This window comes from Carassius auratus, chromosome 6 (genome assembly GCF_003368295.1).
Source record: "Carassius auratus strain Wakin chromosome 6, ASM336829v1, whole genome shotgun sequence".
NCBI lineage: Eukaryota > Metazoa > Chordata > Actinopteri > Cypriniformes > Cyprinidae > Carassius > Carassius auratus.
Genome location: NC_039248.1, coordinates 5,918,909 through 5,942,409, shown reverse-complemented (window position 1 = coordinate 5,942,409; position 23,501 = coordinate 5,918,909). Strand labels below are relative to the sequence as shown.

The following is a 23,501-nucleotide window of genomic DNA, read 5'->3' as shown; positions in this document are numbered from 1 at the left end:
ACTCAAACATTGCAGACGGATACTCAAATATATAGAGGAGAGCTGAAACTATTTCCAACCATTTTCTCAAATAACTACTTGAACAATTTCAGTAAACTGACCACAAAAATACTTCCCAGAAAGAAGAGTGTTGTAAAACAAAACTGTTGTGCGAGTGCATAGAGAAAGAACAAAAAATGTGTTGACCTCGGCTTAGTGTCAACCATTTCAATCCTAAATTCAATTTGGCTGGACAAAGAGCTTGTGAACAATGACTTGCACATAAAGAAGCAGGTCACCGACCCTGCGCAGTTGGTTCTGAAAGCTCCAAATGGATCAGAAGTCAGCATTAAAAGTTAAAGTCTGTATTTTGTGTTTTTTTCTTGCACATTCATTAATAAGGCGCACTTTTTTTTTTTGGATTTATGTGAACAGATTCATGATTTAGGTCCAATGCAGTTTGCTGTTTGCACTGAATGATATAATACGATCAGGAAAATTAATATAGCAGTTTACTTCAAAGACAGAGGTAGATGACCATTATTTCAGAAGTCTTACAGTACACTTATGAACTTCATACATCATCAGTTGACAGTTGACACTGGATCGACCAGTGTGTGCTTGGAGGGAAAGGTGATCATGACATGCTGCTCTTGAATGTCATTAATTCTGAGCCAACAAAGCATTGGCCCTTTAATAAAAGTACACTGAGCTGGAATACATAAATATCTTTAACATTATGAAATGGCAGCAGTTAAAAGCCTCTATAATGGCTTTCTGAGTGAGAAAGATGCAAAAATGTAAAGAATAAATGTTAATAATTGCAAAACCAAAGACGGATTTGCACATAAAGTTTTAGTGTGAGAGCTCCGATTCCAAAGAAATCATCCTCCTCAGCCATGTGATCCAGGCTTTGAACATGATTGGCTCCTCCCACTTTGTGTCTTGAACACTTTGATTGGCTGGTCTGTTTGTCAGTCATTCCACTGCCTTACCAGATGGTTTGGAGAGATGTGTTGATTACGTGATCTTCTCATGCTGGATTTGATAGTAGCATGCCTGCGTGAGGAAGAGGAGGGCTTCAGAACAGCAATTGGTACACACACTGATTTCACACTGTATATTTGTAAGCCCTGAGCTAACATGATTATTTTCATATTTATGAGGATAATTACTTTAAATGGTAGATGACAACGCACGTTTGCAGCATTTTTATCACTTGACTTGACTTTCTCTCAATGGTGAACACATGACATAAAAGTTGCTGCAACTGTACGAAGCAAATGCATACTTAAAGTTTGATACTGATATTTAATGCAATTAAAATTCTGAAATTAGCACTGATGAAGTTTATGATTGGCTGTCTGTTACTAAACCCTTACATTCTAAAGTGTGGTCACATTTACTGATGTTTGACTAATTTTTGTGTTTTTGACAGGAATCCATGTAATCTGGAATTTTGTGTGAGGGGGAATATTTCCCCACACAGGCTTCGCAACGGGGTCAAATTGCCCACATAGATTTTACTGTGTTGACCAACAGAAAGCTTCTTAGTTTAAAAATATCTTCTATTCTATTGGCTATATATATATATATATATATATATATATATATATATATATATATATATATATATATACCCTTGTCAACATTTGAAGAGAATCAAAACCTTTCATCAAAGTTGTCTTAAAACCTAAAACCAAAATGTGCTCTTGTCTTAGGACAACTTTGACCTGATTTTTTTTTTTTTAATCCATGCATGTGTGTATTTATATATACTATAATATACACATATAAAATATACACAGTGCACAAACATGTACTATGTAAACAAAAACTTTTCTATTACACTATACCTTGAGTGTTGTGAACATGATGCCATGCTCCCCATGTTGTATACATGGATCCATTAGGTCCTCGATGAGGCTGACCTCTGACCCCAGATTCCTTATCCTGTAGAGAACAACAGCTATGTCAACTAAACCATGCCTTTTTTCTTTTTTATAACAATGTTATTTTCTGTGCTAAAGCATATGCATATAAAAATACATGTATTCTAAGTGGGGTCCTTAGAAACCTTGTGATCTCATCCTTACCGTGCACGCAGAACAACAAAGAGGAAGACAGGAAACAGGTCATCCATAGACCACAAGAAATCCTGTTTCAGAAGTGCGAGTACTTCCTGGGTAATCTCCTCGAAGGTCAGTTGGATGACCTGAAGCTTGTCTGAGGGGGTGAAAGTTGTGCTGTCGAAATAAAAAGAGAACAACCTTAAAACTATTTACCCGAGAAAAATGACAAACTTTATTAGCCAGAAATTTATGTAAATCCCCAACCTTATTTGCTGTAAAGTCTCAACTGCTGAGGCAAAACAGGCATCCTTAGTGCTCGAGAGAACCTACATACCCACAAAAAACCTCCATGAATACTGCTTCATGATCCACAGATTTATGGGACTTTTAGAGTCTCTCTTATAAAAGGACATATTTAACTACCTGCTGTTTTTCTCCATGTACTGAGGCAGTCACAGGCCAGAATTTCCTATGAAAACAGGTATAAGTGGCAGTAAGATTGATCACTAGAGGACAATCAAATCTAGTGAATGTATTTCTCAGTGTATTTCTGTGAGTCACACTCACTGTGGCACCCCGAGGAAGGCGAGCAGCGCCAGGTCTGGCTGTTTGTTGAGTCGGAGCACACACTCCCAGTACATATCATCCTCCTTCTCTTTCTCTAGAGCATAGAGAGTGAAGAGAGGAGGATAGAGACGGGCCAACAGCACCGGCAGGAGGAGAGCAGAGCCACTGACCACACACCTGCCACACACACACACACACACACACACAAAGACAATACATCAGGTAACTGCTAAAAAATGAGACATTAAAGACAACAGATGATAAAAACACAGAAAAATTTGAAATTATGAGGGAAAAAAAAACTGACTGACTTTTTTTGTTAATTTAAATGTTTTATCTCATAATTATGATTTAATATGTCAATTTCAGTTTGTCTCATAATTATGACATTAGTATGTCATAATTTCAATTCATCTCGTAATAATGACTTAATCGCATAATCTTGTTCGTCAATTTAACGTTTTTATTTCATAACTGTCATGTCAAATTATTCCACTATTATTTAGTATCATAATTACGCTTTGTCATAATATAAATTTATCTCATAATTACTACTTAATATGTCAGAATCTTGTCAATTCAAAACTTTTATCTCATAATTTTGCTTTTTTATGTCCTAATTATGATTTACCAAAGAATGAAAAATGTTTTTGTTTTTATTACGTGGTGGAAATTGGCTTTCATGGAGAAAATAATAAAATCGGTGAAGTGCTTTTAATTTATAAATTCACTAGATTATTAAAAATAGGTCCTATTTTGTGCTGTTTTAATGTATAAAATTTTTTGTTTGATTTCACTATTGATTTCAGATAGCAATTGTATAAAATAAAATGACTCATACTCTAATATCAAGGTTTGGTCAAACCACACAACCCTTAGTGTGCTATGTATTATTTTTCTCATAAGCGAGTCATCTTACGTACCCAGATTTAGGAGACTCCAGCTGCTTCCCAGCAGGATCTGACCCGCCTTTCTCTTTTGGAGGGTCGGCCAGTGAGCATCCTTCTTCTGGCAGTTCAGGAAAGAGGAATCTAAACACAGACACATACATAAATATTCATAGAAACAGTGTATAAAACAGACTTTGCTGTTTGTCTTGAATTAACACACTTACTGTACCTGACAAGCTGGAAGATGCGGTTGAGATAGGACTTGATCTCATTGACAGCCTGGGGCAGTAATCTACGGTTGGCCCCGACACCAACATATGTCATACGGTACACCGAAACCAGTGTCTCCACCAGCCGACCCAGAGGATGCAGTGGGGTATCACATGCCTGGGGTCAATGACATATCATAGGTACAAAATACACTGGAATGACTGAGAGACAATATTGTGTTTGTAGATAAGGTTGTACATGTGCAGTGAAAAACTTGCATCTAATCTAATCAGTGTTAGTTCATTGAGGAGTGTCCTAAAGTAATACATACCTTGACAAGGTACAGACGGATTGTGTGATACACCTCTAACGTCACAGGGCCAACAAGCTGAGGAATGAACTCGAGACTCTCCAGCGTTTTGTGATGAGAGCGACTCAGCAACTCTGGACTGAAGCACACACACACACACACACATTCAGCTATACATTTTAAAATGACACATTCAATATTCATGTTCCAAACTTTGGGAGACTCCTAGATAAAACATTTCAAGCACATCTAAATAAGTAGATACAAGGTAGAACTGCAGATATTCAAAGAAAAGGCTATCCCAAAACGCACTGTTTATAAATATTTTATTTACATGTATATTCATTTCTTAGAAATAATTTGGTTAGTGTGGAACCTCATTTCCACCAAATAAGAAACAAATTCCAATTATGACAATAAATGTGATAATTGTAAGAATAAAAAGTCAGAATTATGACATGAAAAGTCTTAATTGTGAATTTTAACTTTTTATATCTTATGTAACTCTTAGGTAATGTGAAGATTAAAAAAAAAACATTTTACCACACGTGGACCCTTTATCTTATCAATAAAATCTTTTATCCAACAAATTCAACTTTTTATCTCATAACTGACACAAAGTTGAAATGGTAACAAAAAAGATTTTTGATCATAATCATTTTTATGTCACAATTTTTACACATCTCATAATTATAAATTAGGATCTCATTCTTTCGACTGTGTCAAGAATCTTCTTATGTGGAAGGAATGGACTTCCATATGTTTGCACCCATCAAAAAAAAAAAAGTAATAATAATAAAAATAAAAATAAATCTGATTCATTTATCAATTCACTAGTTTATCAAAAATGGGCATTACCTAGTTGTGATTAATTAAATAAATTATGTTTTGTTTTGTGATGTGAAATGAACCATTACCCGCCCCTAGTATGATGTTTTATCTTTGTTCTTATTAAAGTACTGATTTGTTAGCTTAGCATCATGTTAACATCAGACTCTGCTGTAATACTCTGTGAGTGTTGGGGAGTTCCTCATGCACTAGTAGACAGTGATCAATGAGCACAGTGAGGTTTTGGAACGGATCAACTTCTTCTGTGTACCTGTCTCTCTGCTGTCTCCTGTTCACAGTGAGCTCTATGGCGATGTTGTCCCACGCTGTAGTGGTTTGTCCCTGTCCGGGAGAATCACAACCTAGCCTGTTCCAGCACTCCACAAACACAGCCTTCCACTTCTCTTCAGAGTGAACTGCTAACCTGCCCAGTTTACTGTAATCGCACAAACACATCGGTTCCCCATCAACACTGATTAAGTCTCTTAAAATGTAACTGTGCTACAGAGATCAAAACGCACTCTTACAGTGCATGAGTCTTCTCCTTGTCTGAGTCGTAGAGGCTGGGTTTGTAGTAGGAACCTGACATCTTTATTCCGGTTCCCCAAACCCCAATAAAAGAGCCTTCAATGTAGTCTCCATTCGGCATGGTCAACACGCCCTGCAGAAAGATATGATAACAGGCTTTCAAAAAACAGCTGTTAATTTCATTTGTTATATTAGACATTATTATTATTTAGTTTTATTATTATACTATTTTTTTATTACAGTTAAAAATGTTCTATTTTAAAACATTCTAAAAAGTAATTTATTTGTCGTGATGGTAAAGCTGAATTTTCAGCACCCATTGCTCCAGTCTTTAGTGTCACATGATCAGAATCATTGCAATATACTGAAAATATACAGTAACATTGGCAACAGTTGTGCACCTTTCCATTTAGTGTCCAGTCTTCTGAAAACTCCCCTTCGAATGCAGTGTCATCTTCAGAGAGTAACACCCCCGTTCCCTTGGAGAGAAACAAATAACTATTAAAATTACTCCACTGGAGCTTTTCTTTCTTCTTACTTAAAAAATAATTGAGATAGAGTGTGTGCGTCAAGTTTGATCTTTTTTGTAGAATCAAAACACACCGCAAAGGCAATGAAACCTAATGTGTGGAAACTACAGGGGAAAAAAGGAGCTACATTTTCTTTTGTTCAGTGTGCAAAAAAAATATTATTTGAATTATTTTGAATATGTAGTAAATGTGTTATTAAAGCAATAATAACAGCATGGTGTCACACACATAAATAAAACCAAATGTGTGTATGTCAATCTCACCATCATTTTGTTGTTGTTGAATGCACCTTCATAGTACAGACCAAACTGAGTAACAACAACTCCGTTTCCCTGACGCTGATCATCCTGCCACATGCCCATGTACTTCTCCCCTCTTACACAAAACACAGTTAGCATACACATCTGCACACACACTCGACTTACATTTCAGCATTTCACATTGCATGGCAAAGAAGTGCTGCAATCATTTTGTGAATTCACTCATCTATTCGCATACCTGGTGATGTCATCAAAAACTCCATAGCCGGATTTTTTGTCATACTGCCACTGGCCGATGAAGACACTGGGGGAAGTGGAGTTCAGCTTCCCGCTCCGCAGCATCCCGTGACCATGACGCATGTTATCTAGAAACGAGCCCTCGTATATTTCCCCAGAGGCGTATCTGAACACACACACACACATCGTCATCAAACAGTACCATTCAAAATTTTCGGGTTAGTAAGACTTTTTTTTTTTATTATAAATAATTAAATACCCTTATTGAGCACTGACAGTAATGACATTGTAATGTCATTAATGACAAAAAAAAAAAAAATTTGAACTTCTTATTCATCACAGAATCCTAATAAAAATGTATCACAACTTTCTTCAATTGTAATAATAAACATTGCTACATGAATACCAAATAAAGATATTAGAGTGATTTTTGAAGGATCTCGTGACATTAAGACAGGATAACTGAAAATTGCACTGAAAAAAATAAAATACAAAAAATAATGGAAATTCAGATTTGCATCACATTTAACAAAATATTAAAACAGAAAACAGTTATTTTAGTAATATGTCAAATTATAGCTGTTTTAATGCAACCTTGGTGAGCATATAAGACATCCTACAAAACATTAAATGAAACATTAAAAAAAGTTGACCCCAAAAATTTGAATGGTACTGTACACATTCACATTCAGAAAATTAATATTCAAAACTAAAAACACAACCGCAAACCTCAATGTTCCAAAGCCGTGCATCTTGCCATCCTTCCACTGCCCTTGGTAATGATCACAGCTGTTCAGGTTTTTGTTAGGCACAATGTACTCTCCAAAACTGCAAAGAAAACAATAGTTAAAACATCTCCACACATCTAGAAAGTAGGAGACATCAGCATAGTAATCTGAAAAAAATCAATAAACAATGTTGTCACTAACCCATCTTCAAGGCCGTTCTTGAATGTCCCTGTATACATTCGTCCATCGGGCCATTTGACCACACCCCTAGAACACAGATATAGCCAATCATCATCTTCCAAGTTTTACTTGACTTTTACATCCACAATTCCTCCTCCAATGGCTTACTGTCCATGGGGTTTCCCTGAGACCCATCGGCCCTCATACGTGGCCTCCTTGAGTCGGCTGTCTTTGTAGAATGTGTATGATGCTGTCCTTGAAATGGGCGGATCTGCTCTCTGCGTTACTCCATCATGCCCCAGTCCACCGAGTGCCTGCTCCACTGCTTGCTTTATAGAACGCAGCCACTTTGCCTAGGAATCAGGACATCACGGTTTAACTAACGATCTATACAGCTTTCTGTAAATCATCATTTTGAGTCAAGTCAGGCATACCTTCTCAGCTGGGGACGAAGCCAGCAGAGTGAAGCTCTCTTCGGGTGAAGTCACCTTTAAACCAAATCTGCAGAGAACCACGCACACTTCATAACTCTTCATAACACTTCATAATTATATTAAGCTAATAAACATGACAGGCACACTCACAGGCCTGTGTTCTCCTCAGAAATAGGCTCCGCCCACAATGTAGCCAATGGGAAGACGTGATGAGTGGAAAACTAGAAAACAGCACACAGAAAATAAATTGTACACAATTCTGTTCACTCTTGATTACTGATGCACAATATATCAGTACCATCAATTAAACGTGCATGCATTTCCTTGCTTCGTTTCATTTAGATTACCTCTACCTCATTTAGATCTTTAAAAACTAGTTGTTAAAAACACAAATAACGCTGTTAAAATAAAACCTAACTACAAAAGTAAATCATTATTACAGTGCTTACAGCAAAAAATACAATTATCACAATTATTACGTTACTAATTAAATTTTTAAAAAGTAATTTATTGTTCCTTCAGAATACATTTTCATATGTTGATTTGGTGCTCAAGAAACATTTCTTATAATTATCACAGTTGAACACTGATGTGCTGCTTAATATTTAGGTAAAACTGCTACTTTTTGACTAACTAAAAAAATTTTTTTATATATGTATATATGTATGTGTTCGTAGGTTGTCAACTTTTATTTTAAAGTATAAAATGTTGAACATATGGTTCTTTTTCGGAAGCACATTTTGCACTTTTCGAACGGAAAGGGATAATGCTGATGAAATGAAAAACAGACAAATACACCCACTGTGAAAGGTATGGAGGAAAAACAACAGGGAGGAAGATAATGGATTATCATGTCAAATACTCAATGGTACATTCACTACGACAAGACTCGGCATTAAACAGAATCACTACTGTTCAACATAAAACCATCCAGCACAACATGCCCCTTACTACAATCAGGTACATATCTTTTACAAAGGGTTTGCAAGCAGGAAGCCTTGGAATGAACCCAACCAGATGTACTGTACTGTCATCTTTCTATGCTTTTAGGCTATATCACATAGGACCGAGACATTTTGGACAAAGGCAGAGTATAAAACTGAGGTTCACTGTGGGATATTACAGATACTAGGTAATTGTAATCAATTAGATTCTTTAAAGGAATATTCAGAGTTAAATACAGCTGAAATTCTTTTGACAGCATCTGTGAGCACAGAAAATCAGCCTGACGCATCCATCAGTTTGTCCAGTAATGCATGTCAAATGTAAGTCTATGGAGAGATTGCACAGTGCAACAAAAAGATTTAAATATGAAAAAGTCGCACTGATGCTGATGCAAGTGTCATAATATGATGTTACTGACGAAACTATGAGTAAAGTACTTTTTAGTGGAGAATATCTTCATCCACAAGAATTAAGTAACACACAACCAAAAATTCATACACCTTGAAATGTAGTTTCAGTTCAAAGTGACTTGTTATAGAGTTATTACATATTAAGTGGGTTATTATACTGTAGTTAACAAAAACAAAAACACACAAAAAAAAAACATTTGAACCTTAAAAAAAAAAAAAACTAGCCAAGGCAAAATTTCTCAATTTAATTTAGGCTACCTTGATGTAGTAAAATAGCTAAAACTGAAATAACAATTAATAAAGCAATGTAGCAGGAAAAAAAATCATCTTAAAAAACAATGTTACTAAAATATTATCTGAAATCAAAAGGAAAACAGCAAAATAAAAATAAAAACTCTTCAAAATATTAATAAAAACGACTAAAATGTCACTGATTAATGTAGACATTTCTTCTTGTTTTTTTTTAAAATTGTAAGATGTGTCAGTTATTTTCTGTAGGGGTACTCCGATGACGATCGGCCGATCGTTAATGCGCATCTCATCAGTAAAGCCGGTTCTCTAATCAGCGGTTGATTCCATCAGGTGCGTGATTTCACATAGAGCAGCTGTTACTACAGAGAGCCGTTGTTAACTGAGAAGATGTGACAATAAACGCTGAAAATGAAGTGGATTTGCGCATCTTCTCTATTAACAACGGCTCTGTGTAGTAACAGCTGCTCTATGTGAAATCACGCACCTGATGGAATCAACCGCTGATTAGAAAACCGGCTTTACTGATGAGATGCGCATTAACGATTGGCCGATCGTGATCGGAGTACCCCAAATTTTCCCCAAGCTTTAAATAAAAGTTTTATTTAGTGCTGTCAAACGATTGATTGCGATTATTTGCATAATAAATGTGCGTGTTCTGTGTATATTTACTATGTATATATAAAAACACACAAATACAGTAAATATATAGAATATATTTACATTTATATTCATATTTTTTATATTATAAATAACTATATTTAATATACAAACATAACATTTTTCAGAAATATATACATGCATGTGTGTATTCATATATACATAATAAATATACACAGTTCACATACATATATTATGTAAACAAAACATTTATTTTGAATGCGATTAATCATTTGACAGCACTAGTTTTATTTAATCTCCGAATATTCCCTTAACAGCACTGGACAAACACTACAGCTGTAGGGTGCATCCGTGGGCACTAGGGGACAGTATGCTATGGAGGAAACTCTTCATTCGTACAGCCCATACTTACAAGACTCTTATAGGGGACCATGCCCTACCGAAACAAAGATAAACGTCACTAAAACACCAGTCTTTGGAAACAGATTGTTAGTTTGGCCCTGTAAGCAAATAAAAAACTGAAGTGAAAGCATTGTGTAAGGACAGAAGGATGAGATTAACAGAACAGGCAGAGATAAAGCAGAAATGATACTGAAATGGCGGTGAAATGAAAGTGTAAAAAGAAGGGCAAACCTGTGCATGAACCAGGGCATCGTTGAAAAGGATGAACCAGTTGACAGAAAAACGGCCTGCGTTCTGAAGGGTCAAAGCCTTATTACTGCTCTCACAGATCAGCCGCCGAGACGGTTTACGAAGAGAGTCCTGAAGGAAGAGGAGAACTCTTGATTACCAGCCAGAGGAAGAGCACCTGGCTGTCCGGTAAAGTGCATCTAAGGGCCTGACTCACGCTCATCTTTCCAGGAAAGCTCTTCCAAAAGTGGAGAGTGTACTCGGCATCCTTCCTCCTCCTCTTCAGATGAAGATCCATGGATTCATATTTTGAGCAGGCATCTTGAAGCTTCTGATAATCCACAGAACTCTGTCACACAAACACAGATTGAGACTTTATGTAGCGAACGGTGTATTGAGTGAAAATCAACAGCCAGTCCTGTTATTATAGAATACAATTACACTTTTTATTAAATCACAAATACACACAAAAAAAAGAATAACGCATAATAAGCAATAAATAATTGAGGAAATAAATAAAATAAGCAATAAGCAACATATGAATAAACAAACAAAAAAAATAGAAAGAATATAATATATTATGCATATACACAAAATAAGCTAAAAATTCAATATATATATATATATATATTACATTACAAAAAAAAAATCTAACTTGGTTTTATATGGTAATGTATATTTAATATGGTTTATATAGGGACCAATTCTCCCTATTTACTAGTTGCTTATTAGCATGCCTTTTATCAACATATTGATATTGCATGACCATATTCCTACTTCTACCTAATATCTAAACTTAACAACTACCTTACTAACTATTAATAAGCAGCAGATTAGGAGTTTATAGAGGCAAAAGTCGTAGTAAATGGTTTGTTAATGAAGAGAATATGACCTTAAAATAAAGTGTGACCAAAAATAAAAAAGTAGTTTCTGTGTTTCTAGCGAGTACCCACCACCTCGTAGCAGGTAGCCAGTTTGAGCAGCAGCCGTCCATATTCATGCAGGTGTTTTATGGGCAGGTAAAAGAGATGCGCCAGAATATCCGCTAAGGGCAAACCCTCTTCACAACAGTCAGATAACTTCTGAACAAGCTCGGCCCCTTTGCCAAACACATCGCTTCAAACAGAGTCAGACAGAGAGATTCTTTACCTACACATTAATAGAAGTCGATCTTTACAGTAAATATAGAAAGATGAACATTTCATAAGCAATAGCGAATAATTCACTTGCAATTTTCTCCATATGTTATTATTACTCTGGATTCCTTGGACATCAAAGGCTTAGGAAAGCACTTGGGACAGGGTCTAACACACACATATACTACTTACTGACAAGGTTTGACAAGGGCTTGAAATCCTCCCATGACTAAGAGATCACCAACTACAGAGCAGTACCTGTACAACACAATTACAAAAATAAGGACATTACTACAACTGAGCTGACTTGAGAAGGAGGGTACAACATTTCTGAGCAATACATTCCCATGACTTTTACAATTTATACATTTAAATGACTGTATAGAGAATGCAGCCACTTATAGACATTTCTGGTTAATCTGTGACAACACAGATTTCCATGAATTTTAAGCTTCTCATTTTGATTACTCCAAGTTTTCCAGGACGTTACACACTCTGAACATCGTCCCACTAAGAAAACTGCCCGAAAGGAATCAGATTCTGAGTCTCCGACTTTTAAAAAATGAGGACAACACATTAAAATAAATCTCAAGGCTACATAAGTTTATTTTGAACAACTTAAAGAACCAACCGAGGTTCTGATTAAATACATTTGAAGATTTTCAATTACACATCAGATTAGAAGTATAAAATCTATTTGATGCCTGAATATATTACTTTTGATTTAGAAGTTAATTCAGTCCAGCTCCTGAGAGAATAGAACTAAAAACATCTTGAAATTCAGGACCACGTCAGGTTACAATAATGGTGCTCATCTAGTTTGTCCTAACTAGACTGAACACTTAATAAACATTTGTATTCAAACATGGCTGAATATAAAATTGTGACATCCCAACCGACAGTTTCTAAATGATTCATTTTTGCAGCTATGCTCTAAATGGCTAGGAGAAGAAGTTTTGCACTGTGAACTTTAGAGCATGTCTACACTGTACACTTAAGAGAATTTAAATTCTGCTTTGAATGACATGTTCTCCTTGCAGCAACAACCAACATGTCATCTCCAAAGGAACCACTTCATGCCTTCACTTTCTTTAATTGTGTGTGTGCTGAATGCTTACTCTGAATATGTGTCGAGGAACAGTTGTGCATCATCAATAATAACAAGGCCACGGATATCACGTGAACGCCGCAGGACGGAGGTTAGAGAGGCCGAGTTTTGACCCGTGAGCTGAGACAGCCGACCCAATCGTCCAATCAGATTCTGCAGAAGCCCTGCAGAGGACTGACCGAGGGAGGAGCTTAGGGAATCTATGAGTAAAAAAAATAATAATACATAATTATCACAAATAATTAATTAGACACAGACACACAATCATTTCTTGTTTAATTGTTTCTTGTTTCTGCATATAACACGACAAACTTTCTAATAACTCTAACCACAAAAATACTTAAGTATTATATTATATTATAGCTTACCAGTGTTCTATTATTACTTTGTTGTTATTTTGAATTAAATTTAATTTTTAAGCATACTTTTACTAATTATATATTTTTTTAATTGTCATTTTGTTGTGGTTTTGTCCATTTTTCATTTCTATATATTATTTTTTATACTATTTATTCATTTAATTTTATTTAGTTAAGATGATTATTTTATGAAAATTAAATAAGTTTAGGTTTTTATATTTTAGTTATTATTTATTTTATGCAAAAAAATAAAAATTTTCTTTACTATTTTAGTTGTATTTTTAGTTAACAATAATTAGGAACTCGAAATGATTCAGCTGTTTCACTTCCACTAGTCTTGCCACTGAATTACACCATACTTGTACAGCTCGTTCAGGGCTGTAATGGAAATATGCTAATGCAAGTCTAAATCAGAGTACAAAACAATATTCTTATCATCACACACTGTCATACCCAGCTTAAGCAGTGGCTGGAGCAGAAGACTATTGATATTGCTGAGTTTGCAGTAATATTTTCTCTCTGCGGCCGCCAGCTCATGCAGACTGGCAATAAAACCCATTACATTACGATCCGTCAGCGCCGCACATGTCTGTCCTCCTGCGCACACACTGCTCACATAGCCCAACTACCACAAGCACACACACACACAATGAAAAGTGTTGTTACAAGTCATATAAATAATACAGCATCAATGTACAGGATTCAGAACACAGCAGTATTCAACATTATCTAGTAATGAGTAATATTTATTATAAAACAGAAATTTGAAATAATAATGCACAAGGCTTACTCACATTCATACAAAAGGGCAGCAGCACCGGTTGCTGTGTGTACTCTCCTGTCTGCTCGTCTTCCTCAGTTTGCTCCATCACTTCTTTCACCTGCTGCCCACTGTAGTACAGGATTGGCTGGATACAATCTCCATCAGCCAATAAGAGAGTGTGCTGCTTCCCCGCCCCAATATCCCACACACGAATCCCATCTGACAGCTGCGCGAAGACAAACGAGGACAAACAAAGCAAACCAGTCTTGAATCAGAATGTTGTCAACACAAATTTGGGCAATTGCAAGGGCCTTAAAGGGATAGTTCACCCCAAAAACATTTTGGTCATTGATTACTCACCCTCGTGTTGTTCCAAACCCGTAAGACATTCGTTCATCTTCAGAACACAAATTTAGATATTTCTGATGAAATCCAAGAGCTCTCTGACCCTCCATAGACAGCAAGGGTACTACCTCGATCAAGGCTCAGAAGCGTAGTACATAAAGCGTAAATATCTTCATTTGTGCTCCTAAGATGAACGAAGGTCTTACCTCTTAAAGGTTTGGAACAACATGAGGGTGAGTAAATAATAACAGAATTATTATTTTTGGGTGAACTATCCCTTTAATCCACTAAACAGTTGAACACTGATGATTTACTATAACATGATTATACGATTGCACATTAAAATGTCATTGGTACTGTATATCAATAACATCACAAACAATATCCTATTGATATGAATTATTTTGTTTATTATTATTCTTCCTTGTCGATAATATTTAGTGTTTTCATGACATATGCACTTGTCCTCCATTTTTATCACCTTAAGAAACTGAAGAAAACATGAGCTGATGCTCACCGGTTTAATGTATCAGTGCTCTAAAACGATTAAGTATTTTTTAATAAAAATGCAATTATGCAAAATGTAAAAGTGTTAATCTGTCATATAATTTAAATAGGCTATAGTCAAAAACAACTGAAAATCTTAATTATATACATTCATGTAAGTAAAAACATGTTGTTATAGTGTTATGTTACAAATGTATAGACAAACTGAATGAATAAACTGTATGGAAAAATGGGTTATATAAAGAAAAACGTCATATTAACTACACTACTGCTCAAAGGGGTTTGGTAAGATTGATGTTCACCCAGGCTGTATTTATTTGCTCAAAAATACAGTAAAAACAGTAATAATGTGAAATAAAACTGATTTCTATTTTAATATATTTTAAAATGTAATGTATTCATGGGATGACAACGCTGCATTTTCAGCAGCCAGTACTCCAGTATTCATATAATATCACATTAAATCATAAATGCGGTTTAATATTTGTAAACCATGATACATATTTTTCAGGATTGCTTGATGAATGAAAAGAGTTAAAAAAAAAAAATCAAAAAAATTACTCTTTTGTAAAATTTGAATTACTAATACAATTGTATTATTTACTTTCAAACTCTTAGGAGTTTAGAATATATACATAGAAAAACTAAATATTTAATTTTATTATTGTATTTAAAGATAATTAAAAAAATATATATTTATTTTTTTATTTTTTCTTGTCGAGAGCATTTTTATATTTCCAACCCTTTTAAACCATTTCAAAAGGCAGGATATTTTATTCTCGTCCCTCTTGTGATATTTTTCTGTTTTATGTACAAATGTGCATATATTGTACCTTGGTTAAGTTTGGAAGGGTGGTGGGGGATTCCATGTGTCCCAGCTGTCCAGAAGTGTTGCAGCCCCATGAGAACACCTGCCATACACACACACACACACACACTTTATATGGCGAATGATACTAATACAGACTCACCGCTCAAGAGAACAGCCATGGATATGCATGTGAAGTGTAACACCTGTGACTGGGCGGTCAGAGCGAGAGAGTGAAGAGCACCTGCAGCCACCTTCAACACCTCTTTACCATTCAGACTCTTTACACAGACAGGCAGCGGTCTGAAAGGAAAGAGAAGGAAATCACCACATTGTGTTCCTCTGTAATGCACCTAATAAGTCTGTCCTCATTTTAGCAGAGCACATTATAATTTAAAGTGCTGGAATCTTATGTAACTCATGAGCGGTTAGAGAAGAGAGTGTGCAGGAGCAGGACTGGGCCGCTCTGTTGATGGGAGGATTCTGACCTGGAAAGGAGGTCTCCATGTCCAAGTTGCCCTTCCTGGCCACGTCCCCAGCTCCACACTTCTGTCTGCAAAGAAAGCAGGTGGGCATCGGCTTCAGGAATGCCTCCTGGAGCGAGCGGGACGGCCTGTGCACGGGGGCGGCTCGTTCGCCGCAAAAGACGCGGAGACACTGAGAGAACGGGAACATGAGAATAAACAACATAAAACACATTTAAAGAAATCTGGAGCAGCAATAACTAGAGGCAGAACACGGTCCACATCCAAACTAAGACACAAAATGACAGAGCATAAGAAACTGCAACTCAAGGCAGTTTGTCCCTCATTGAATATGCATTAGTTCGGTTCTGCCATATAAACACAAACAAACAGCATAGGGAAAATTCACATGAATCATTTAACAGCACAGACGCAGACCCACAGACTCGGCCAACTCCAATTCAACTCTCTGCAAAACACACACACAAACACACATATATACACAGTATGGACAGGTGCATACACAAACAAGACACACACAGACTGTTGCCGTGCTGAGTTATGTTCCAGGCCCATCGGGGTCCATCTGTCACATTGTTGGGGGTGAGAAGATGAGAAAGGGTGAGTGTGTTGCAGGTAGCTGGCACCCATTGTCTTCTCTAGCCTGTGCATCGAGCTTCAGCTGATTTATGAACTTAGACAAACACACCAGGCTCAGCAAGAGAGACCTCAAAAAGTCCTCGCATCACAATCTCTCACTCAGCAAACTAAATGTAAGTAATGTTATACACATGCAAATCACTAGAGCAGAAAGTTTCTGACACACTAGAGACTTGAACTTGTTTTGATTATGCATATTAAAAGAGGGAAAGATATTCATGCATTTTAAAACCTGTTTGTCAACAAGAAACCAGAAGGACACACAGTAGTACAGTAGTATGTGTGTGTATATGTATATGTATATTACATTATTTAATTTGAAATGGTCTTAAAACATTACACTAGTATTCAAAATTTTGGTTGGTAAGATTTTTTTTAATGTTTATGGAAGCCTCCGATGCTCACTAACTCTCTAATTCTACATTTATTTGTTCAGAACTACAGTAAAACAGTAATATTGTAAAATGTTATTACAATTACTTTAGTATTTAAATATATTTTTCAATTTAATTTATTACTGTCATGGCAAAGCCATTCCTCCAGACTTCAGTGTCACATGATCATTCAGAAATCATTCTAATATGATGATTTGGTGCTCAAGAAACATTTCTTATTATTATCAATATTAGCTGCTCAATATTTGTTGTGGAAACCAGTGAAAAACTTTTTACAGGATGTTTTGATTAACAGAAATAACAAATTTGTAGCTTCTTTGTAACATTAAGCATTTCGGTTACACCTTATTAAAATACATTTCAAGAAATTGTTATACTGCCCTTTATTTATTCAAAAATTCAATTAAAACACATTTTGTATTACTGATTTACAGTATTACTATGTTTTTAATAGAGATAACCAACGACAATGAGAATTAGAAAAACAACAGTAAAATAAAAAACCTCAAGTGATGTAAAGTAACCCGTCTGGGTGAATTACAGTTTGAGCTGAAATCCACCTCTAAATCGAAAACTTTTTACAGCTGCAACTACACAGAAATACCTTCAGTTGTTGCGCTGGATGCCGACTCCTTCACCTCAAACTCTGCAATGTCTGTAACCATGGCAACAGCAAAATATGTGAAACCCGTCCACAAGTGCCATCGGCAGAAATTTGGAGAGCCATGGCAATACAACCATTACCATTAACAAACACATTACTGTGAGCAAAAACTGGCCAGGCAGTGATTTGCAGGGTTTTACTCTGAACTGAATGCACTAAGTCTTAACACACTGCATAGGATTATGATTAAACTGCACAGATTCAGCTAATAAAAGAATACATTCATAGCAATCATTCCTCTGGTTCTAATGCGTCTAAACGGCAGACTCTCTACACTCAAGATGATTAAAAAAGCAGACCATTTTCTTTAAATATTTATGAAATTTGTCACAAAAAAGGAATGGAGTTGTTAGTTATTCATAGCCTCTGCAGCAGAAACACCAAGTGTGCAATGAGCTGATGGATGAGAGAGGCAGAACTTGCAAGTTGCAAGATGCTCATCAAGTAGTCCATGCTAATGAAAACTCAAGAGTACACACACATGCCCATGCGGACTTACGGAGACGGTTCATTTGGTGAAAGAGAAGGAGAACATGTGTACCCTGAGAGAGCAGGCCAGGCAGGGACAGGCGACGGCTGAGCTCCGCCTCCTCCTCTCGGATGTCCCCCAGGCTGGAGCTTTTCTTCCCCTGCATGGGCTCCTCCTGACGCAGTCTCTCCTCTACTCGATCGCGGCCCTCTCCTGGAACCTGGAGCACAAAATAATATGGTCAAACACATAAAAAATGTATTGGTTTGATGCTTAAGCAGATGTAACAAACATGTAAACAAACTATATAAAAACTGAAAAATGTATTTACCCAGTAACCAATAACTTTTCTCAGAGAGAGAGCTTCGTATGTGGACACTACACGTTCTCCCACTGCAGAGGCACAGGACACCATCAAGCTGTTTAACGCAGAGCCCTTTGGAGTCACAGACTGGGCGACCGGGATGATCAAGGGGTCAGAGGTGAAACAATCAGCATGGTCACTGGAGAGCTGTGATAAGAATCATATGAGAACTAGAACTGTGCTTTTAGAAGCAATTAAACAGTTTGATTTGTGATGGCTTGAAATAGTCAACTAGTTGGTTAGTGATATTTTAACTAAATAAACAAAAATGTAGTTATTTTTTATTATAATATTTGTTACAGGTGAAGATGTCAACTTATCAAACAGGGTTTTAGCATGTCAACGAGCTAACAGTTAACTGTTTACATTAAAGTTGGATACAAATATTAAAATATAAACACTTCTGTTAAAAAATGTGGGATCAATAAGTTTTTTTGTTTTTGTTTTTTAAGAATTATGTGCATTAAATATTTAATCTAAATAAATAAATAACTTCAGTCCTGAAATGCTACGACTAAATTTAGGCATCATAGCATACACTGCCGTTTAGTGTTTATTAAGTGTTAATGTTAAGGCAAAAATGCATTCAATTTATTCAAAATGAGAGTAAAGGTATTTATAATGTTACAAAACCTATTGTTTTGATCTCTCTATTCATTAAGGAACACTGAAAAAAATGTATACTTGTTTTTCAAAAAATATTAAGCAGCACAAGCATTTTCTAACTGGGACAATAATAATAATAGAAGAAATGTTTTATTTTTCATAATCAAAACAGTACATTACAATGCTTTCTGAAGGACCACGTGACATCACAATACATTTCTAAATATATTAAAATATAAAAATGCTATTTGAAATTGTAACAATATTTCACAATAGTACCCTTTGACTGTATTTTTGTATCTATTAAATTGCATAATTGTTGATCTTAGTTTTTGGTGTTTTATTATTAATATATTTACTCAATAGTACTGAATTTTAATATTGATCTTTTATCAGTTATTGGCCATAAAAAAAAAATTATTATCAGCCAGAATTATAATACTGTTATTGTTTTAATACCAAATGCATTTTTTCAAAACTATTGGACTATTTTATAAAGTGAAAAAGTTCCAATTAAATATATAGAAAAGTTACAATCCACATATATAAATCCAACAAAACTGGTGTTCATTTATCAGCTTAATGCTTGCTGGACAATGTGTTCAAGACTAACCTGAGCAGAATGAGGCGTGCTGGGAGTCTTGGTGGTGTGCTCTGCCAGGGCATGATCAGAAAGTCTCTTAAGGTAGGCCTTCACTGCCTGCTCATCGGGATATGGTGAGGACTTCCCCCCTGTGGCTCTACAGCTGTCCGACTCTGAGGCTTCGACACAAACCTCTCCATTTGTGGCTGGAGCCTCAAGCTCCGACGAGTCTCCTATGGCTGGTTCTACACATTCTTGGCTAGATGCAGGAACCTGATTTTGGGGTTCTGAGCCAGGTGTGCTCACAGGAGGAGGAGGAAATTCAGGGTTGGTGCTGGAGGTGGATGATTTTGGGATCTGAGCTGGCATGGATGGGCCAGGATCTTTATGGGAGCTCTGATCTAGGCTGCCCTCTAATGCAGACCTGGCCTCACCGCTGTCTACCTCAACACCAAGTGGACAGTGATGGCCGTCAGAGATAATAACGTGGTCCTCTTTGTCTGTCATAGTGTACAGCAGCTGATGGCACTGACCGCACTTGTCTTGTTTCCGAGGCTCTTGTGGAGGGGGTAGACAGCGCACCAGAACCAGGCTGTGAGCAGCTCCACAGGCCACCTGCAATGCATGCCTTCCCGCAAGGTGCTCTACCTTCTTGGGCTTCCAGACAGGAAACGTTGAAGTGTTCAGGCCCAGCTGGCACCCGCTTCCCCAAGCCCAGACTTCATGTTTGGAAGAAAGAGCCAGAGTGTGCTGATCCCCACACGCCATCTCCAGGATCTTCACCGTCTGAGGGGGTGTGGCCACAGAGTCGAGCACACCCACAGGGGTGGGGTTAGGGATAACAGAGAGTCCTGATAGGCCACACTGGCCATGAGCATTTTCTCCCCACATGTGCACTCCTCCATCTTCTGTCAGGACTCCACTGTGGGCGGAGCCAGCAGCCACAAAAACAACACGTTGTTCGCTAAGAACCGCCTCCAAAACAGGCTCAGTCACTGCTGATGAAGTCTGGTTCGGTTTCCATGGCAGCTCGCCAAAGCTATAGACTTGTCCCCCTAAATATAACATATAAATTGCGACATTTCTAGATTGCAATAATAATAACAAGTCTTTTCACTACCTTCTGTTTAAAGCAATGGTTTTTCACCAAGGGGCCGGTGTCAACTGGGGAAATCAGTACACTTCCTAGTTGGACACGGGAAGACTTAATTATTTCAATTAATTATATTAAAATAATATAACTTAACGCAAAATCAAGATGTATACTGAAATCATATTTCTTTTTCCCCTCTCAATTTGTAAAATCCAAGTTTCCGTTCATAAAAAAAATTAAAAACAAGCTGCTTTGTCATACATGCAGCAGAAATACCTTGAATGGATAGTTCACCCAAAAAAAAGAGAAAATTCTGTTATTAATTACTCACCCTCATGTCATTCCAAACCCTTAAAACCTTATTTCATCTTTGTAACAGAAAGGTAGCAAGGACATAGTTAATATACTCCATGTGACATCAGTAGTTCAACCATTATGTTATGAAGCTATGAGAATACTTTTTGTGAACAAAGAAAAAAAAAGATCCAAAAATTTATTCAACCCTTTCTTCTTGGAACAACATTTCTGCTGATGAAATCATATAATTTCAATATTAATCAACGTCAGGTGGATTCTGATTGGCTGTCAACATTTTTATCATTCATCAAATAAAAATAATCATTTTGAAACACTGCAACAATATTTTTCCTCTGTGTAGTTATCATTCTAGTTGTGTTGTTGACTTCATATCTTGGTGTGAGTGACCTTTAGCCTATATGGAGGCAGTCTTAAGAGTCAAAAAGTATGAAAATCACTGTGAACATGAACAGGAAAAATTTCCCCAGTTTTCTCGTGAAACAAATATCCATAACACAAAAGAAAAACTTTTTTTTTTAAATGCTGTCTCAACCTTGAGAGCACTTCAATGTATCCAAATGTTTTGTCAATTTTTTTTTTTTAGGATAGTTTGCCTAAAAATAAAATGCAAACGTAAAATGTAATTTAACGTTAAACAGGTTTTGGAATGACATGAGAGTGAGTAATCGATGAGTATTTATTTATGCGGTGACCTATCCTCTTAAATCACTGTGCTACTTTTCACAACTGATGATGTCAGCTTGGCAATGCATTTCAAAGGCAGATCATGTTATTACATTTTAAAACAGTTTTTCTTTGCACCCAATAACTTAATAAACACAATAAGACCATGTAAATAGCACCCACTTTGATGTTGACTTTAACCTGTTAACAAAGTCCTCATCAAATACTAGTTTTTTTGCTTCTACAGAGTTTCCCAGCCAAATTTGCATGTGTGGATAATAAACGTATTACCCTCTACTAGCAGAACGCCATGTCTAGCTCCCAGGGCGGCCTGGAGCACCGGCCGGGAGATCAGCAGCCTCTCTGGTGTGGTGCTGTAAGAATACCCCCTCCAGGTGTGGAGAAGTCCCCTCTCTCCAGAACAATCCTCCGCACCACAACTACAGACACAGTGATGAATACACTCTTAGAAAAGTCATGAGACCAAAAAAAATAAAGAAAGAACTAAGAAATGTACAAATGCTGCATTGTTCAACATTGCTGGCAGTCTGTGTTTGAACACACTCACTTTATCTTCTTCTCCATCTCTAAACGTTCCCCATATCACAGCTGACACATTTGTCGCTGTGGATGATTGTCCTGTGAGGGAACAGGTGATGTTTGATTTCAGTTTCTGAATGACAACAAAGGGTTCAACAGTGACTCGTATGTTTAAGCTCATTTTCATGAGACAATATTTCATAGAACTGGTCATCTGAGCATTTCTGTACCTAGGCTACATTTCTTTTTAGTTGTAAAATAAGTAAATGAAATGTTCTCGAATCCAGAATTTGTGTCGAGCAAAAAATCCCTACAAAAACTGACAGTGTAAACACACACTGATCAGGGCCAAAGGTGACAGAGCTGTGATGAAATCATCAGCTGAACTGATAAACAACAGATCTGGAATACTGTCTTATACATTTCCAAAATGAATATTAACAACTTATTTCCGGAGTTGTTAATTAAAATACAAGCTGTCAAGCAGGTTTAGCTGGTCATAAATAAATGACATGCATTTAAGCAAAAGGAAGACACAGTGCGATTCGCGTATCAGATATAATATTCTGACTGATTACTTTATCGATCTAATTATGTCTCATATGAAACTACACGTCTGATGAGATTAAAACACAACACATTTAGAATTACATCCACGTCGACAGGTGGAGATCGTGTTAAATAGCTGATGAATGAAAAATACCACTGTATAGCCATAATACAGTATCTAGAAGACAACAGTATTTCTTATTTTCATTCTATTCGCTGCTTTAATATCATTCAAGCTAATAAATATGGTGCTTCGTTCATCCTTACCTCGATATGTCCGGTTAAAGCTGTCAGACAGACAGAAAGCGGATAACTCTTGGTTTAATTTATATTGTCAGCTTTTGAAACAGCTGATCTGAAATGTAAAATAAGCCGGTGATGAGAGCAGAAATACAGCAGAGCGATGGTTATGATGAAGATGATAATCGGATGAGTTGTTATGGTCTGGTTATGGTGCTATTGTATGAGCGCTTCAACGGACGGAGAATCAGTAGGGACA

General features: G+C 36.5%; 1 protein-coding gene across 5 annotated transcripts; it reads right to left on the bottom strand.

Annotated features, from left to right (window-relative positions):
* Positions 1-137: 137 nt before the first annotated feature.
* LOC113092369 (alsin-like) lies at positions 138-23,479 on the bottom strand. Of its 5 annotated transcripts, none has more exons than XM_026257964.1 (37): positions 23,270-23,479; positions 22,482-22,586; positions 22,205-22,353; positions 19,870-20,894; positions 18,618-18,797; positions 18,359-18,506; positions 17,758-17,808; positions 16,123-16,291; positions 15,841-15,937; positions 15,660-15,737; positions 14,006-14,200; positions 13,665-13,836; positions 12,863-13,052; positions 11,937-12,002; positions 11,562-11,724; positions 10,826-10,957; positions 10,612-10,740; positions 10,391-10,414; positions 7,904-7,974; positions 7,754-7,820; positions 7,488-7,672; positions 7,341-7,406; positions 7,141-7,239; positions 6,413-6,577; positions 6,178-6,289; positions 5,786-5,863; positions 5,384-5,517; positions 5,128-5,292; positions 4,050-4,167; positions 3,738-3,895; positions 3,542-3,649; positions 2,619-2,795; positions 2,475-2,520; positions 2,316-2,377; positions 2,076-2,225; positions 1,836-1,932; positions 138-1,038 (listed from the first exon to the last, which is right to left on the bottom strand). In XM_026257964.1, the coding sequence occupies exons 2-37, from the start codon at positions 22,496-22,498 to the stop codon at positions 1,000-1,002; spliced, it is 5,082 nt and encodes a 1,693-aa protein (XP_026113749.1). In that variant the 5' UTR covers positions 22,499-22,586; positions 23,270-23,479; the 3' UTR covers positions 138-999. The 5 variants fall into 5 exon arrangements, with proteins under 5 accessions (XP_026113749.1, XP_026113743.1, XP_026113758.1 ...); XM_026257958.1 differs by having other exon boundaries at positions 22,482-22,552; XM_026257973.1 differs by lacking the exon at positions 10,391-10,414 and having other exon boundaries at positions 22,482-22,552.
* Positions 23,480-23,501: the final 22 nt, after the last annotated feature.

What these genes read in the sequence shown, in the direction of transcription:
- LOC113092369 (XM_026257964.1), bottom strand. An exon ending in TTTGTTGTTCTGCGTGCACG is followed by an intron (nt 1,933 to 2,075) that starts GTAAGGATGAGA and finishes TGTTCTCTACAG; the next exon opens with GATAAGGAATCTGGGGTCAG. An exon ending in TCATGTTCACAACACTCAAG is followed by an intron (nt 1,039 to 1,835) that starts GTATAGTGTAAT and finishes TTCCTCACGCAG; the next exon opens with GCATGCTACTATCAAATCCA.